General features: G+C 46.4%; 1 protein-coding gene across 1 annotated transcript; it reads left to right on the forward strand.

The window, feature by feature from the left end:
- The first annotated feature begins 256 nt into the window (after positions 1-256).
- On the forward strand, positions 257-3,762 carry LOC124664556 (U-box domain-containing protein 4-like). Its single transcript, XM_047202045.1, has 2 exons — positions 257-537; positions 2,600-3,762. Exons 1-2 carry the CDS (start codon positions 257-259, stop codon positions 3,399-3,401), a joined length of 1,083 nt encoding a protein of 360 aa, XP_047058001.1. The 3' UTR covers positions 3,402-3,762.
- Positions 3,763-17,345: the final 13,583 nt, after the last annotated feature.

Here is a 17,345-nt window from a genome sequence, read left to right on the forward strand (position 1 = left end):
CGTGTCCACGGCCGACAAATCACTCTACACGAGACGGAAAGCGACGCCCAGCGGCAACGGATGGAACGGAACGGTGGAGGCAGGTAACGGCTCTCGTCGCCGTTAATCGCCTCGCCGTCGCCGTCGCCATCCGAGCTCTGAATAAGTAGAGCACGACGGACTGACCCACCCCTCCTCGCCCAGCGAGCGACCGCGCCCCCACACCGAGCTGAGAAGGAGCAAGAGAGAGACGGCCACCCACCCCGAGGAGCAGGAGATGGACTCGCCGGGCCCGTGCGGGGACCAGCTGCTCGCCTCGGCGGCGGCGGCGGAGCGGCCGTCCGAGCTGGCCGCGCTGCGGGCGCTGGTGGACCGGGTGCGCGCAGGGGAGGTGGAGGCGGCCCGCGAGGTGCGGCGCCTCACGCGGGCATCCGCCAGGCACCGCCGGAAGCTCGCCGCCGCGGTCGAGCCCCTCGTCGCCATGCTCCGCTCCGGCGCGCCCGACGCCGGCGAGGCCGCGCTCCTCGCGCTGCTCAACCTCGCAGTCAGGGACGAGAGGTGCGCAACATCCCTCCCTTGCATCCCTCTACCTATGCTCCGCTAGTCTCTGTATTCGTTTCTTGTTGCAAAAATTGTAATTTTTCACGTTCTTCGCATAGAACACTTGGAAATCCCGATAGATTTGGCACGGGTTTTCCTCATCTTCTTCTTCCACCCGTATTGCTTCTGTCAAAATTTCAAACTCCCGAACCCGGCGATCTCCTCCTCGATTCCTCGGCTGTTTCCGCGCGACCGTGCAGGATCCTAGGAAACCTCTTCGGTTTCATCGTGTAGCTATTGTATGTATGGGTCTGTTTTAATCCCAATTATTGTGTGTGCTGATTTCGTCGTACAGTTCCTTCCAATTTATTATTCATGGCGGCTCATCAATTCGATTTTCCCCCTCCGTTGAGAAAATATCTGATACTAGCTAGCGGCTAGAAAAATCTGATATATTACTCAACAAGATCGCCCCTTCCGTGGTCCTCTCCTCTGTACCTGTAACAAGATTGCAGAGTCGCGTGGTGGTTGTTGGATAAAATGATTTCTTCAGCCACCGGTCGTAAATCAGTATCATCGTGAATTCGTGATGTGCAATTGTCTCTACCATGATGCATACTCTCCCTGAATTATTGGCCCGTAGTTGTCTCACACATATATTCCCAAAGCATATTCCAAAACCCAGATATGGGATATCTACGCACCCGGAGATTTCAGTTTAGTGACCAACCAACAACATCAAACTGGTAAAGCATCGCCGTGCTTTCTTTCAAACACGCGAGCGAATCGCATGGCATCTGCTAATTTCGTCCTAGTGACCCTTCAGCCAATCCGCGACCCCTAGAACGTGCTATGTATATCTACGAAATGACAGCAAGTAAGTGGAGGACCGAAGAAAACGGTCGGTTTTGGATGCTGGCGGAAGAAACAGTTGGCCTGATTTGGAAGCTGACCTAAGTTCGCCAACCACCGTATCCTGGTTGGCCGCTTCCCAGAAAAATCTAGCGGCAGGAGCCTGGAAGTACCAGTGGTTTTCTTTCTGAAAGGTTTCTTCCCTCGGGCCGCCTGCCTAATATTTCTTCCCTTTCCAACTGCCGTGGTCAAGATACAGTTACCCTCCCATACTTCCTTTGGAAATTCTGTGCCCATGCCGTGAGCCATTTTGCTTTGGGGTGTATATCCAAACATGTTGACCTCATGGTTGTTTGGTAGGACTCGAGCCAACCTGCGAATTTAGAAGTCAAGTCACACAAGTATGGTGCTATGTACCAGAATTCTGAACCCATCCTTCCTGTATCCATCCCTTTGCTTTCTGAAGTACTACTAGACTAGAAGCTAAACAAGTGATGAATTGATCACTACTGTTTTGCTCAGAGTTCAGCCGATTCTTTATTACTCTGTCGATTTGATGGACTGCCACTGGTTCTAGTGGGATCAACTGTTCCAACAGTTAGAGAATCAAGTTCTTGTCTTGGTTCTTTAGGGATCAGATCTAGTTCAACCCATGTAGACGTCATGAATAAGGTTTTCAAGACATGGATGTTTTAAAATGCGTAGCCTCCCATATCCCACAATTATGGTGCTCTTTTCAGAACGTGAAGTTAGATTTGAGCTGGAACATTTGTATATGATAATTCATCATGGTGCCCATATTGCTGTAAGATTCATACTTCCAACTTCTAGTCCTCTATGATACTATCCAAGTAGTTGTAAAGCCTTTAATTTAGATCTCTGCAGTAGCTGGCCTAGCGGCTGACCTGTGAACTGAGTACTGACTTACTGTTTCGTCATAGTCTAGGACTTAACTAGACACTATGTGTGGACCTTTACTGCATGTGAGTTGTCTCTGCCAAAACTTATCTTGGGATGAATTTCCTTCTTCTAGCCGCTAGCGCATGCGAGTAATGTAATATTGCTTGAGAACATGTAGCCATAGTTGTGTTCTCTGTTTACATGATTTTGATCTGAAATGTGCATGGTGGTTTAACAATCTTTGTCAGCAGTGTTTAGCTTGCAGAAGAGTAGAACTGGTATGTTGTATGCACATTGTTCCTAAACCTGTCTGGTTTCATCTATGCAGGAATAAGATCAAAATACTTGATGCTGGTGCGCTTGAGCCGCTGCTTGATTACTTGCAGTCAAGCGATCTAAACCTACAAGAGTATGCAACTGCTGCTATCCTTACGCTCTCAGCCTCATCTACAAATAAGCCGCTGATAAGTGCATCAGGAGCAATCCCTCTCCTTGTAAAGGTCCTCAAAGAGGGGAATCCACAAGCAAAGAACGATGCGGTGATGGCTCTTTACAACCTCTCCACGATTGCAGATAACCTTCAAGCCATACTTTCTGTCCAACCTATTCCCCCTTTGATAGAGCTAATGAGGGGTGGCAAGAGGTCTTCCAAGACAGCTGACAAGTGCTGCGCGCTTTTGGAATCATTGCTTGCCTTCGATCAAGGCCGAGTGGCCCTAACTTCTGAAGAAGGTGGAGTGCTCACCATCGTGGAGGTACTCGAGGAAGGCTCCCTTCAAGGTAGAGAGCACGCCGTGGGAGCACTCCTAACAATGTGTGAGAGCGACCGGAATAAATACAGAGATCCCATCCTAAATGAAGGAGCGATCCCTGGCCTTCTGGAGCTCACAGCGCATGGCACTCCCAAGTCTAGAGTCAAGGCTCATGCTCTTCTGGACTTACTGCGGAACTCACCTTACTCAAGGTCGAAGATGCAGCCAAACACGCTAGAGAACATCGTAAGCAACATTGCGTCTCAAATAGATGGGGAGGACCGTGGTGGGAAGGCTAAGAAGATGCTCGCGGAGATGGTGAAGGTCAGCATGGAGCAGAGCCTGAGGCACTTGCAGCGCCGGGCTTCCTTCGCTTGATGTTGCTTGCTTGCTCAGGTGACCACCACCCTGTTTTGCGATGGAAGTAGAAGAGATAGTGGGAATAACGAGATTGCTGGAGATGCCGGTCCAGGCCTCGACAGGACCGAGTGACTGGTGTAAGCGCTCATATACTTAAAGCTCTTGACATAGTTCCCATTTTCCGTTTCGATCTTGCGTGTTGTTTTGAAAGAGAAAGGACACATTTTCTTCCTGTTATTGTTTCCCTGTCCCTTGTTCTGTGCATATATCAAAAGCAAAAGAGTAGAAAGAGGAAAAGACAAAAAAAAGAGGCATATCTCCTTTGAGGAAAGGATTGTACATGATATAAAGTAAAGATCCCTTTCTTCATGCCTGAAAATCTTGGTTCTTTGTCTTAATTTCGTAGCTTATGTGCTAAGTACTTCATTTCTAGCCACATTTTGGATGTTTAACCCGATGATGAGGTTCCTTGTTTAGTCTGATCTGTCTAGTTCTATCTAGGATGCCATCATTTCTGACTTAGACTTGCTAACAGATTGTTGAACACTTCAGACTTAACACTTGGACTATTCAGCCATCAGTCTTATCTCATTCTCAATGTATGAAATTTTCATCTATCATTTCTTGATTTATCAGGCTACAACAGCAACTAGGATCTCCTTGTGTCAACCAACCTAGCTGCACATCCCGATTCTTAGATCAGCTAATAAATATCTTTTGGTCGAAAAGCGTGTTTTTAATACGGAGTAGATGCATCTTCCTTTGTGAGCTCTGTTATGGTGTACTTTGGGTTCAGGTTGAACACTTGACCATTCTGCCATCAGTCTCATCTCATTCTCCATGTATGAAAGATTTATCTATCATTTCTTGATCTGACTAGGTTGTAACTGCAACCAGGACTGACTACAACCAAGATCTTGGTGTTTCGACCAACCCAGCTGAACATTCTGACTGTTTATCAGCTAATAAATCACTTTCGGTCTGAAAGCATATCAATAATGTATATTCAGTCTCTTTCGCCGTCTCCAAAAAAACTTTTTTTGTCTCATTGGGTGGAAGTGTGATCATGGCTAGCTTGACTGTGTGAAAGGTTGCTGATTATCTGTGCTTTTCTTTGCGTCTTAAAGGGAGATGTCCCTGATAATGTAGCTTTTCCTTCCCAGATAATAACCGGGGAAAGGCTCCCCAGTCCCCATCTTATTATATTGGTAACAAAATATCGGGATTTTTACAAGGTCGTGAAATTACTGAGAATAGATAATCACTGGCACAAGCCGGGATGTGCCTTGGATCCGATTATCGAAACCGGCCACATCCAACTAATAAAAAATCGTCGACTATGTGAGCAATGTTTACTCAGGTAGGATACCCAGTCGCTCTACAAACCTTTGCATTTCCAGAGTCCCAGATCTTCAGAGGATGAGGAGAATAGTTGGCCGGATGTCATTGAGCAGATCTGGTGTACTTTACTGCTGACCACATTTTGGATGTTTGATCTGTCTAGTTGTGTCTATGCCTGCCATCATTTGTGAATTAGACATGCTACTGGTTTGGTTTCTGTGGGTTGTGTTATGGTGTATTTTGCTTGAAGTTGAACACTTCGACCATTCAGCTGTCAGTCTCATCTCACTCTCCAAGTATAGATCATAGGTTAATCTGTCATTTCTAACAGGAAACGGGATCTTCTTGTTTTAACCGACCTAGCTGAACTCTGACTCTTCGTCAGCTAATAAATCTCTTTCGGTCTGAAAAGTGTGTAGATAATATAGAATCGATATCTTCCTTTTGTGTCTCATTGGCTGGCCTAGCTTAGGGTGTGATCATGGCTGGCTTGACCGTGTGAAAGGTTGCTGATTATCTGTGGTTTCTTCGCGTCTCAAAGGGAGATGCCCCCCGTCATGACCTGATCATGTGGCTTTTCCTTTCCGTTATCCGTTGCTTCGATAGAACGTTGGTGAATTTATTTTTTCTCCCGTTTTGAGCTTCTTGCACCGCTCATGTCCGTATCTGATTTTCTGTGGCTTTTTGTTCAGCTGCTGCATTGCTGACTATGTTAACTGCGCCGCCGTATTTGCCGATGGGAGAATATGCCGGCCTCAGACAGCAAAGAGACACACAGGCGGCTTCAGCGAGACGAGTGCTGGACATGTCAACGATCCAAACAAAACTAGTTTCGGGCATGACGTGCAACTAAGAAATATATCATGTTGTATATACTACTATTATATTATGCAATAATAATAATAAATAAAAGGTCTCCAATTCTTAGCTTGCGACATTATTTGTTCCAAAATTCAAAAACTACTTGAAGATCCATTTGGCAACTTCAACTTTCTTTTCATTTTGCATTTATAAAAATGTTTGGCTTTAAGGGGAAGAAACCCAAAGCGCTGTGTTTTACTAGAAGTAATTGTGGTACGACACCAAATTGCGAGTGCGGAGACTCGAACCTGGGCGGGCGGGGATGCATCAGCCCATCCCAACCACCGGGCTATGCCTCGGTTCACTCATTTTGCATTATCAATGCTAGAACCACCTTTTATTAATATAGCAAACATACGATATAACTAGCATGTTGGAGCACTATACCCAACACACATCTACGACCGACATTTGCTTGCTATGTATCTGTGACCAACTGCATGTTGTCATTGAGGACTTTTCCCAGCCAACGTCAGTACGGAATTTAGTGTTGTGATCTAATGGGGCCGTGGTGCAACCAAGCCCACAATAGAAGACAAATAACGAAAAGAGAAAAAAATGCTAACAGTGGCATCGATGAAAAACAAAGGTGGCTCGCAATTGCTGCACCCTCCAGAGAAGTCTCACTACGCTCCTAGCACACCTAATTGCCACATAGCAAGCAACACCAAAATATCACTGTGGTCATCCAAAACCACCACCCAGGACGATCCGTTGTGCTCCATCCAACATGCTGCCCGCCAGCACGTGCTACCACGGTCTTGGTTCCATCCTCGCCATCTCACTGTGGTCACTGTCCTGAGGCCTAGAAGAAGGAAATGGGACAGATATTAGTCCAATCTTTTGATATCGTTTACAATCTGAGTTAAGGGTAGCAGCAGCGCGGTGCTGGAGGTAACTACCTCTACCGCCTGCCGACTGTATGTGGTAGCAAAGACCCACCAGGCCCGTTGAAAGAGCAAAATCTATCCTTAGTGTTTTGTGTGTTTGATAACAACACTCAAATGAATTTCACCGTGTGCATAGTTGCTTTAAAAATATTTGCAGGTGCACAGTGCCCTCACTGAACACCTCAGGATCGGAAGACTCAAGAGTAGTTGTTAGGTTTTCTGGTTTTGTGTGTGTGTCGCGAGGCGACATGGTTGGAGAGGAAAATAGAAAACACTTCCAACATGGCCGGTAGTACCAGTACCAAGAGCGGTAGTACCGCAATCCCTATTGGTACCGGTCACTCGTACTGCTGCATCACACGAGGGAATGGCTAGCAACAGGCATGCCGGTACCTTGACGGTACCTTGAACGGTAGTACCTCTCCCAAGAGGTACTTCCGACCAGGTACCGGTTTGGTACGGGTCATGCAAGATACGACACTTCCGCCCTGGTACCGCTATGGTACCGGGAGGAGTCCATAGCTTCCAGAGACCTTTCCGCTACCTCAGCGGTACCTGAAGCGGTAGTACCGTTGAGCTCTACGTGTCAGCTCTGCAGGCCAGTCCCAGACCCAGAGCGGTAGTACCGCTCCTAGGAGTGGTAATACCGGTCATGCGGGAACTGGGGATAACGGCTGGATTTGGGGGGCCCTATAAATGGGGGCCTTCTTCCCTAGTTCGATCTAAGCTTTCTCTCTCTTTCCTCCATTGTTGCTGAGCTCAAAACCTTGAGGATCTCCCTCCCCATCCAACCAATCATGCTCAAACTTTAAGGATTGGTGGAGGAGACCCCGATCTATAGTTCTACCAAGAAAGTTTCCACCAATACCACCTAATCCTTAGTGGATCTTGATGTTAGGGTTCCTATTGTGGGATCTGTTGGAGATGTGCTCCTATGGAGGCTAGCTTGGAGTTGTGCTAGCCCCATAGGATGTTGGGAGCCTCCGTTGTTGTGGAGCTCGCCCCAACCTTGTGAAGGAACCGCCGCCTCGACCGGCTACTTAGTGGAGAAGGGAAAGCTCCTTCGTGGGGTTTTCTCGAGGAAGAAGGTGAGGCCTGTGTGGCCGTTGGACCTTTGTGGTCCACACCTTCTCAACACAGATGTACTCCCTCTTATGGGAGGAACTGCAGGAAACACATCGCGTCTCCTCTCCGCTACCCCGGTTGTCCCGCTCCCTCTCTCTTACTTCTTCTCCGGTTCCTTTACGTATTGCATCGCATAGCATCATACTAGGTTCACCGTAGTTGCCAAAGTTATCATCTTTACTTCCGCATCGCGCATAAAACTTAAAAAGACATAAAAATCGAGTAGCGACCATTCATCCCGTCTTGTCGCGCGCTCAATCTGGCCCGCAAAGTCCAAGTCGCCATGCTTCAGCAGGCCGACCGCCAGCGCCGCCACCACTCAGCCCTGTCGACACACATCCTCCACCTCCAGGGGCATCGGCACCGCGCCTGGGGTGGCCCACCTTGACCCAGATGGGGCCAGATCTGGGCAGGGAGGGCGCCGTCGACCTTGCACTAGCTACCAATGAGCCTCGTCGTGCCACAACTCAACGCGTGCGGGGAATGTCTGGCAACTGCCACCAGGACTACCCGGCTATGCCGAACCGCCATCAGACCAAAGCTCACCGCAACGCCATAGCTCCACGTGTGCGGGGAATGTGCGGCCACCACCGCCAAGACTGCATAGGAAACGCACGATGGCCCACGCTGGCGGTGGCAAAGGAGATGAGGGGAGAAAGGGGATGAGAGAGGCGAGAAGCAAAGAGAGATTGCGCTCTCTTTTCCGAGAGATTCTTTCCAAACTTGTCAAGTAGATGACTCTTGAGGAATCCGTTCATGATGCCCTGGCTACACTGACTGGACTATGCTGTGCGCTTTCGAGAAGATTCACACTACCGGGAATCTCTATAGATCGTCTTTTTTTCGACAACCTCTCTAAAACGCATACGAGAAAATTGCCCTTGCCGACTTTGAACGAACTCATGCTTGAATGTTAAAGCAATTTGATTGTAATTCAATTCATGGAATAGAAGTACGCACGCAACCCAACTCCGGCAGTTGAAGTATAGGACGCCTAGGATTTGCCCCCGCTCACCCGCATGGGGGCGAGACAAGAATGGGTCGCGAAGTGTTTTTTCTGTAAGTCTGATTTAATTGACCTACTAATAAGTGGTACAAAAGAAGTAGATATTATTGAGAACCAAGCGATGGCTTGGTGACTAGAGCTTAGGGTGTGGAGCTTGTCCACCCGGATTCGAGTCGCAGCTAAAAGCACGGTTGGATTAAGTGGGGTGGTATCCACCTCACTTGATAGGTTTCATCTATCCAACAACATCTTTGGATTAAGGGGATGAGCAAGCTATGAACTTGAAATTGATGCTATACATCTTTGAATCCATGTCTGGGTTGAAAATTAATTTTGAGAAGAGTGAAGTTATGATGATACTAGAGGATGAAGTGAAAGCACATAATTTTGCCTCTTTGTTCAACTATCAGCAAGGGAGTTGGCCTATAAAATACTTGGGCACCCCGGTGTGTGCAAGAAACCCTTCTGTTGCTGAGATGAGCTTTCTTGGTGATAAAACAAAGAAGAAGATGGGTGGCTGGATGGGGAACACCATGTCAATTGGTGGGAGAGTGGTTAAGATTGATGCATGTTTGTCTAGTACTGCTGTGTTCCAAATGTCTATGAGATTGCTTCACAAGTCAAATATAGAGCAGATTGATAAACCCATCAGATCTTTCTTTTGGGCTGGGAGTGCTGATAAAAAAAGTATCATTTTGTGAGGTGGAACTGGATCTGCAAGCCCAAGAAAAAAGGTGGCATGGGTATTAAGAACTTACACAAATTCAATGTCAGTTTGATGTGTAAGTGGTGGTGGAAATTGGAATCTGGTGCATGCCCTTGGCAGAATTATATGAGACAGAAGTACATGAGGCATGGTGGAGTGTTTTATACAAATAAAAAACCTAAGGACTCTCCCCTGTGGACAGATATGTTACATGTCAAAAATATCTATTTGTGTGGCAGGAGAATGAAGGTGGGGAATGGCAGGGACACAAGCTTTTGGTGTGATTCCTTGTGTGATTAGTTACCTCTGAAAGATAGATTTCCTGAGATTTATGATATTTGTATTGAGCAAAATGTGACTGTGGCTGAGGCTGCTGTGATGCACTGGAATTTCTCATTTAGGAGATGGATGACTCCTGACCTTGCCTACCAAATCCATGGTTTGCACCAAATTATGGCTCAAACCGTTCTCAAAGATGAACAAGACAAACCTGTCTGGAAATGGACAAAAGGAGGGAAGTTCACAGTCAAATCTGTCTATAATCATCTCTGTGGCACTGGGATTGATAGAACATTTAAACATCTCTAGAAAAGTAAAATCCCTTTGAAGATTAAAATTTGGCTGTGGATGATTTGGCACAATACCATTGCTACTAGAGACAATCTGCTAAAAAGGAATTGGCAAGGGAGTGCTATCTGTCAGTTCTGTGATGGTATTGAAACCATTTCTCACCTGTTCTTTTCCTGTCCGGCTGCCAAATTCGTTTGGAGTGCTGTGGGTCGTATGATTGGTGCTCAATCCAGACCTGGGTCTTTCACCCAATTTTTCTGGCGGTTTCCTCAGTTCTTACCTACCAGCAGAAACACGCTTCGAAGCTTCGAAATCGTGCTTGTTTTGAACATAAAATGATCAAAAGTCCTTTAGAACTAATCAGTTATTCTACCGTATTCATGAAATACTGGGCAGGTTTACACGGCGAGAAAGATGCTGAAGATTTACAGGCGGGAGCCGATGGTTTGCTGAGGCTGGCCAGTGCAACAAATGTGGACGCTGCCCCTGGCGGTTCTGGACATACACAACCCCCTCTCCAGATCAGAGATGCTAGTATGGAGGACAATGTTGATGATATGGACCTGGGAGAACAAGATTGATCGGTCTTCCCTTTTGGCTGTCGCAAGTTACCCGTTTTCCCCATGGGGGTGTTGCTGTCAAAGCTTTTGCTTCAAGAAGTTTGTGTTGCTGGATGTCGTGGTCGAGCGGCGATGTCTGTTGGGTGTTGTTCAGCCCCTTGTTAAGATGAAACTCCTCTTTAGTGATCGTTCGCTAGTGTTGTGGGTATACTTTATGGGTATATCGACGGCATGGCCTAGATCTGCCAAGCCCGGGTGGCCCACAGATGGTGATGTGGCATGTGGCCCATCGGGCGGCCCAGTTGCTGTAGATCCTGAAGGATGAAGTCCAGCCCAGGAACAGGAAGCCGGATCCCAACCGACCTACGAAGGAGGCCGGATCCGTGAAGGCCCATGAAGTATCCGGATCCAGCACGTTCTTAGAGGAAGGCGGATCCTTGACGTACACGGCAAGACATTGTACCGTAGTTAGGCAACTTGTATTCCGGCTAGGACTCTCCATGTAAACCCTAGATCCGTGCGCCTTTATAAGCCGGATCCCGGGAGCCCTAGAGGCACAACCACAACTCATTGTAACAACGCGAAAGCGCCCGGATAATTCCGGACAAGCAGCATTAGGCCCCGTCCTCGTGCGGGTGTTCCGAAGCTGGGTAAATCGCGTACCACCGTACCGAGTGCACTCCGCCCTATGGCCCCTACTTCTTCTCCCCCTCGTGAGGATCCCTCCTCCGAGGTACCGTCGAATAGGCAACGACAGTTGGCGCCCACCGTGGGGCCTGCGGCGTCTGGAGGCCGGAATCGGGAGGGTTCTACCTTCGGAGGCATCGGCGACACCATCGCCGTGGGGCGCGTCAAGTATGCCGGAAACTTCCCGATCGTCCCTGAGGACGAGTGCTGGATTCCGGCTAAGACAAACCCCGTCAAGCTCTCCATCATCCCGATCGGCGGGATACACATCTTCATCGGCGAGACCGTCGATTCCGACGGGAACGCACTGGTAAGTAACGCTGACGCGACCGCCGCTGAGCGAGACGCAGTCGCGAAGATCCTATCTGAGTCGCGGGAACTTCCTAAGGAAGATTCCGCCTTAGATCTGGAAAAATCAAAGCCCACCCAATCCGCCCCTGAGCAGGAAATAACGGTGGAAGACCAATGTAGATCCGCCTGGGTCTTCCAGGTGTTAGAGAAGCAAAGGTGTCACTTCGTGCACTTCATAGCCCATACCGCAGGAGCCGCCCCTCAAGAAGTCGGAGCTGGCCCCGTGCAGGTGGAGGCACCGGAAAATGGTGACGCTCCGGATCAGCAGGAGGCTGTCGGAGAAAGCGACGCCCCGGGTGAAGAATCGATCCTGGGCAACCTCAGCCCAACCTCCGACGACACCTCCTCCATGGACACTGAAGAGTACGATCGCAAGTTGAAGGAACTCGAAGGTGGTGAGCAAATCGAGGTAGATTCCGCCCAGCCTAAGCAGGTTCTCGCAACCTTAGCAGCGCTGGATCAGCAGGAATCGGCAGACGAGCACACCACTTCCGACCCACAGCCAACCTATGCCGGTACTCCGCTATCGCGGGACCGCGTCAGGAAATCCTGTCCCTAGAAGAACTGGTTGAGCAGGCAGGCATGGACGCAATAGCGCACTCGGCGAGCCTCAACAAACCAATAACTCCTGAGGAAGCTGCAGACCCGAAGGCTCTAGAAGCCAAGAGGCAGGAGATGTTGGCAACAGCCCAGAAAATCGCTCGAACCGCAGCAGCAATGATGGATGAAAGGAAAGAAGCCCCGCAATTCGTGGAAGGTTTCCAACAGCGAGAGCTTGAGGTTGACGAGCAACTGGCAAAAGTCAAGGAGCTCCGACAGCACTGGAAGGACAAGGTCAATGAGCTTCAGCAGGAGGTTGATCAAATCAGGCGGGAGGCTATACCCCCTCGCAAGATCACTTTCGCGACCCCCACTGAGCAACAACCACTCGCAACCCCAAAGGACAACATGAAAAATACTGCGGAGATCTTGAAAAAGAAGGACGAGGAGATTGACATCGACTATGTTCGTACGCTCGTTGCCTCAGCAATGAAGCAGCAGAGTGATATGTCTCCGATGTATCGATAATTTCTTATGTTCCATGCCACATTATTGATGATATCTACATGTTTTATACACATTATATGTCATATTTATGCGTTTTCCGGAACCAACCTATTGACGTGATGCCGAAGTGCCAGTTCCTGTTTTCTGCTGTTTTTGGTTTCAGAAATCCTAGTAAGGAAATATTCTCGGAATTGGACGAAATCAACGCCCAGAGTCTTATAATTGGACGAAGCTTCCAGAACACCCGAGAGCCGCCAGAGGGGAGCCCTGGGGGCCCCACACAACACCCTGGCGCGGCCAGAGGGGGGGCCGCGCCGCCCTAGTGTGTGGGCCCACCAGGCCCCCTCCGAGGCTGCCCTTCCGCCTATTTAAGGTCTCCGTCGCGAAAACCCTATTACGTTCGACGAAACCGGAGAAAACCTTCCGGAGCCGCCGCCATCGCGAAGCCAAGATCCGGGGGACAGGAGTCTCTCGTTCCGGCACGCCGCCGGGACGGGGAAGTGCCCCGGAAGGCTTCTCCATCAACACCACCGCCATCTTCATCAACGCTGCTGTCTCCCATGAGGAGGGAGTAGTTCTCCATCGAGGCTCGGGGCTGTACCGGTAGCTATGTGGTTCATCTCTCTCCTATGTACTTCAATACAATAATCTCATGAGCTGCCTTACATGATTGAGATTCATATGATGATGCTTATAATCTAGATGTCATTATGCTAGTCAAGTGGGTTTTACTTATGTGATCTCCGGAGACTCCTTGTCCCACGTGTGTAAAGGTGACAGTGTGTGCACCGTCTGGGTCTCTTAGGCTATATTTCACAGAATACTTATTCACCGTTATGAATGGCATAGTGAAGTGCTTATTTATATCTCTTTATGATTGCAATGTGTTTTGTATCACAATTTATCTCGTGTGCTACTCTAGTGATGTTATTAAAGTAGTTTATTCCTCACCGCACGGTGTAATGGTGACGAGTGTGTGCATCGTGTAGTACTTGGCGTAGGCTATGATTGTGATCTCTTGTAGATTATGAAGTTAACTATTGCTATGATAGTATTGATGTGATCTATTCCTCCTTTCGTAGTGTGAAGGTGATAGTGTGCATGCTATGTTAGTACTTGGTTTGGTTATGTTGATCTGTCATGCACTCTAAGGTTATTTAAATATGAACATTGAATATTGTGGAGCTTGTTAACTCCGGCATTGAGGGTTCGTGTAATCCTACACGCTTAGTGGTGTTCATCATCCAACAAGAGGGTGTAGAGTCTAGCATCTATTTATTTATTCTGTTATGTGATCAATGTTGAGAGTGTCCACTAGTGAAAGTATGATCCCTAGGTCTTGTTCCTAAATATCGCTATCGCTGCTTGTTCTATCGTTTCTATCGCATTTATACTGCCTGCAATATTACTACCATCAACTGCACGCCAGCAAGCACTTTTCTGGTGCCGTACTACTGCTCATATTCATTCATACCACTTGTATTTCACTATCTTTTTGCCAAACTAGTGCACCTATTAGGTGTGTTGGGGACACAAGAGACTTCTTGCTTTGTGGTTGCAGGGTTGCATGAGAGGGATATCTTTGACCTCTTCCTCCCTGAGTTCGATAAACCTTGGGTGATCCACTTAAGGGAAACTTGCTGCTCTTCTACAAACATCTGCTCTTGGAGGCCCAACACTGTCTACAAGAATATAAGCACACGTAGACATCAAGCACTTTTCTGGCGCCGTTGCCGGGGAGGAAAGGTAAAAGGCACTCATACTCCGGTCCCAGGTAAAAGTACTTTTCTGTTGCCGTTGTGTGTGTGCTCGAAGCTATTTCCTTTAGATCCTGCAATTGCATCTTTTTGTTTCTTGTTTACACTAGTTTGGCATAATGGACAACAGTGAGCTTCTTATTCTATTTCCCGATTTAAGACATGGATGGGTTGATGCGAAAATTAAAAAACCCATGGAACATATTAGTATGAACACTTTGAATACCATTGTTGCTAATGATATAGAAAGTTCTAAGCTTGGGGAAGCTGGTTCTGATGAGCATGATCTTTTTAGTCCCCCAAGCATTGAGGAGAAAATTTACTTTGATGATACTTTGCCTCCTATTTATGATGATTATAATGATAGTAGTCTTTTAGTACCACTTGTTATGGAGGATAAATTTGATTATGATTACAATATGCCTCCTATATTTGATGATGAGAATAATAATGATAGCTACTTTGTTGAATTTGCTCCCACTACAACTAATAAAATTGATTATGCTTATGTGGAGAGTAATGATACTTTTATGCATATGAATAAGAATGCTTTATGTGATAGTTATATTGTTGACTTTGCTCATTTTGCTACTGAAAGTTATTATGAGAGAGGAAAATATGGTTGTAGAAGTTTTCATGTTACTAAAACACCTCTCTATATGCTGAAATTTTTGAAGTTACACTGGTTTTATCTTCCTATGCTTGTTACTTTGCTCTTCATGAACTTGTTTATTTACAAGATTCCTATGCATAGGAAGCATGTTAGACTTAAATGTGTTTTGAATTTGCTTCTTGATGCTCTCTTTTGCTTCAACTACTATTTCTTGGGAGTGCATTATTAAAACTGCTGAGCCCATCTTAATGGCTATAAAGAAAGAACTTCTTGGGAGATAACCCATGTGTTTATTTTGCTACAGCAATTTTTATTTTGTTGAGTCTTGGAAGTTGTTTACTACTGTAGCAACCTCTCCTTATCATGTTTTTGTGCCAAGTAAAGTCTCTATGGTAAAGTTGATGCTAGATTTGGATTACTGCACAGAAACAGATTTCTGTCTGTCACGAATCTGGGCAGAATTCTCTGTAGGTAACTCAGAAAAATCTTCCAATTTACGTGCGTGATCCTCAGATATGTACGCAACTTTCATTAGTTTTGAGTTTTTCCGTTTGAGCAAGTTAAGTGCCCCTTCCAGGTTCGTCTTTACGGACTGTTCTGTTTTTGACAGATTCTGCCTTTTATTTCGCATTGCCACTTTTGTTAAGTTGAATGAGTTTCTTTGTTCCATTAACTTTCAGAAGTTTTGTGCAATGTCCAGAAGTGTTAAGAATGATTGTGTCACCTCTGAACATGTGAATTTTTGATTATGCACTAACCCTCTAATGAGTTTGCTTAAAGTTTGGTGTGGAGGAAGTTTTCAAGGGTCAAGAGAGGAGGATGATATACTATGATCAAGAAGAGTGAAGAGTCTAAGCTTGGGGATGCCCCGGTGGTTCATCCCTGCATATTTCAAGAAGACTCAAGCATCTAAGCTTGGGGATGCCCAAGGCATCCCCTTCTTCATCGACAACTTATCAGGTTTCTTTTCTTGAAACTATATTTTTATTCAATCACATCTTATGTACTTTTACTTGGAGCATCTGTGTGCTTTTATTTTCGTTTTATTATCTTAGTTGTTTGAATAAGTTCATCCTTGTGTGGGAGAGAGACACGCTCCGCTGGTTCATATGAACACATGTGTTCTTAGCTTTTAATGTTCATGGCGAAGGTTGAAACTGCTTCGTTCATTGTTATATGGTTGGAAACGGGAAATGCTACATGTAGTAATTGATAAAATGTCTTGGATAATTTGATACTTGGCAATTGTTGTGCTCATGTTTAAGCTCTTGCATCATATACTTTGCACCCATTAATGAAGAAATACATAGAGCTGGCTAAAATTTGGTTTGCATATTTGGTCTCTCTAAAGTCTAGATAATTTCTAGTATTGAGTTTTGAACAACAAGGAAGACGGTGTAGAGTCTTATAATGTTTACAATATGTCTTTTATGTGAGTTTTGCTGCACCGGTTCATCCTTGTGTTTGTTTCAAATAACCTTGCTAGCCTAAACCTTGTATCGAGAGGGAATACTTCTCATGCATCCAAAATCCTTGAGCCAACCACTATGCCATTTGTGTCCACCATACCTACCTACTACATGGTATTTCTCCGCCATTCCAAAGTAAATTGCTTGAGTGCTACCTTTAAATTTCCATCATTCGCCTTGCAATATATAGCTCATGGGACAAAATAGCCTTAAAAACTATTTTGGTATTGAATATGTACTTATGCACTTTATCTTTTATTAAGTTGCTTGTTGTGCGATAACCATGTTCCTGGGGACGCCATCAACTACTCTTTGTTGAATATCATGTGAGTTGCTATGCATGTCCGTCTTGTCTGAAGTAAGGGAGATCTACCACTTAATGGTTAGAGCATGCATATTGTTAGAGAAGAACATTGGGCCGCTAACTAAAGCCATGAATCATGGTGGAAGTTTCAGTTTTGGACATATATCCCCAATCTCATATGAGAACACTAATTGTTGCTACATGCTTATGCATTAAAGAGGAGTCCATTATCTGTTGTCCATGTTGTCCCGGTTGTTATCACCAGAATTTGACCGAGTCAGAGGTGGGCCGCGATCAAGATGGACTTGAAGATTATATACGGAAGAAATGCGTGAATCGGCCTTTGTGTGCAAAGTTTGGGCTAGTTAGCCCGTGTATCTGTAATATATTAGGATACGTGTCGGTTAGTTAGAGTTTGTCTCGTGCACGGTTGGGATTATTCCCACGTTAGAAAGTCCCCTGGACTATAAATATGTATCTAGGGTTTATGAAATAAACAACAACCAACGTTCACCCCAAATCAATCTCGGCGCATCGCCAACTCCTTTGTCTCGAGGGTTTCTACCGGTAAGCATCATGCTGCCTAGATCGCATCTTGCGATCTAGGCAGCATAAGCTTATATGTTGTTCATGCGTTGCTCGTACTGAAGCCTTTTTGATGGCGAGCAACGTAGT

Source organism: Lolium rigidum, chromosome 6 (genome assembly GCF_022539505.1).
Source record: "Lolium rigidum isolate FL_2022 chromosome 6, APGP_CSIRO_Lrig_0.1, whole genome shotgun sequence".
In the NCBI taxonomy this organism is placed as follows: domain Eukaryota; kingdom Viridiplantae; phylum Streptophyta; class Magnoliopsida; order Poales; family Poaceae; genus Lolium; species Lolium rigidum.

Bases quoted from the DNA above. Each gene is read 5' to 3' on its own strand.
- LOC124664556 (XM_047202045.1), top strand. From the start codon at position 257: ATGGACTCGCCGGGCCCGTGCGGGGACCAGCTGCTCGCCTCGGCGGCG. The intron at 538-2,599 runs GTGCGCAACATC...TCATCTATGCAG, and splicing joins CTCGCAGTCAGGGACGAGAG to GAATAAGATCAAAATACTTG.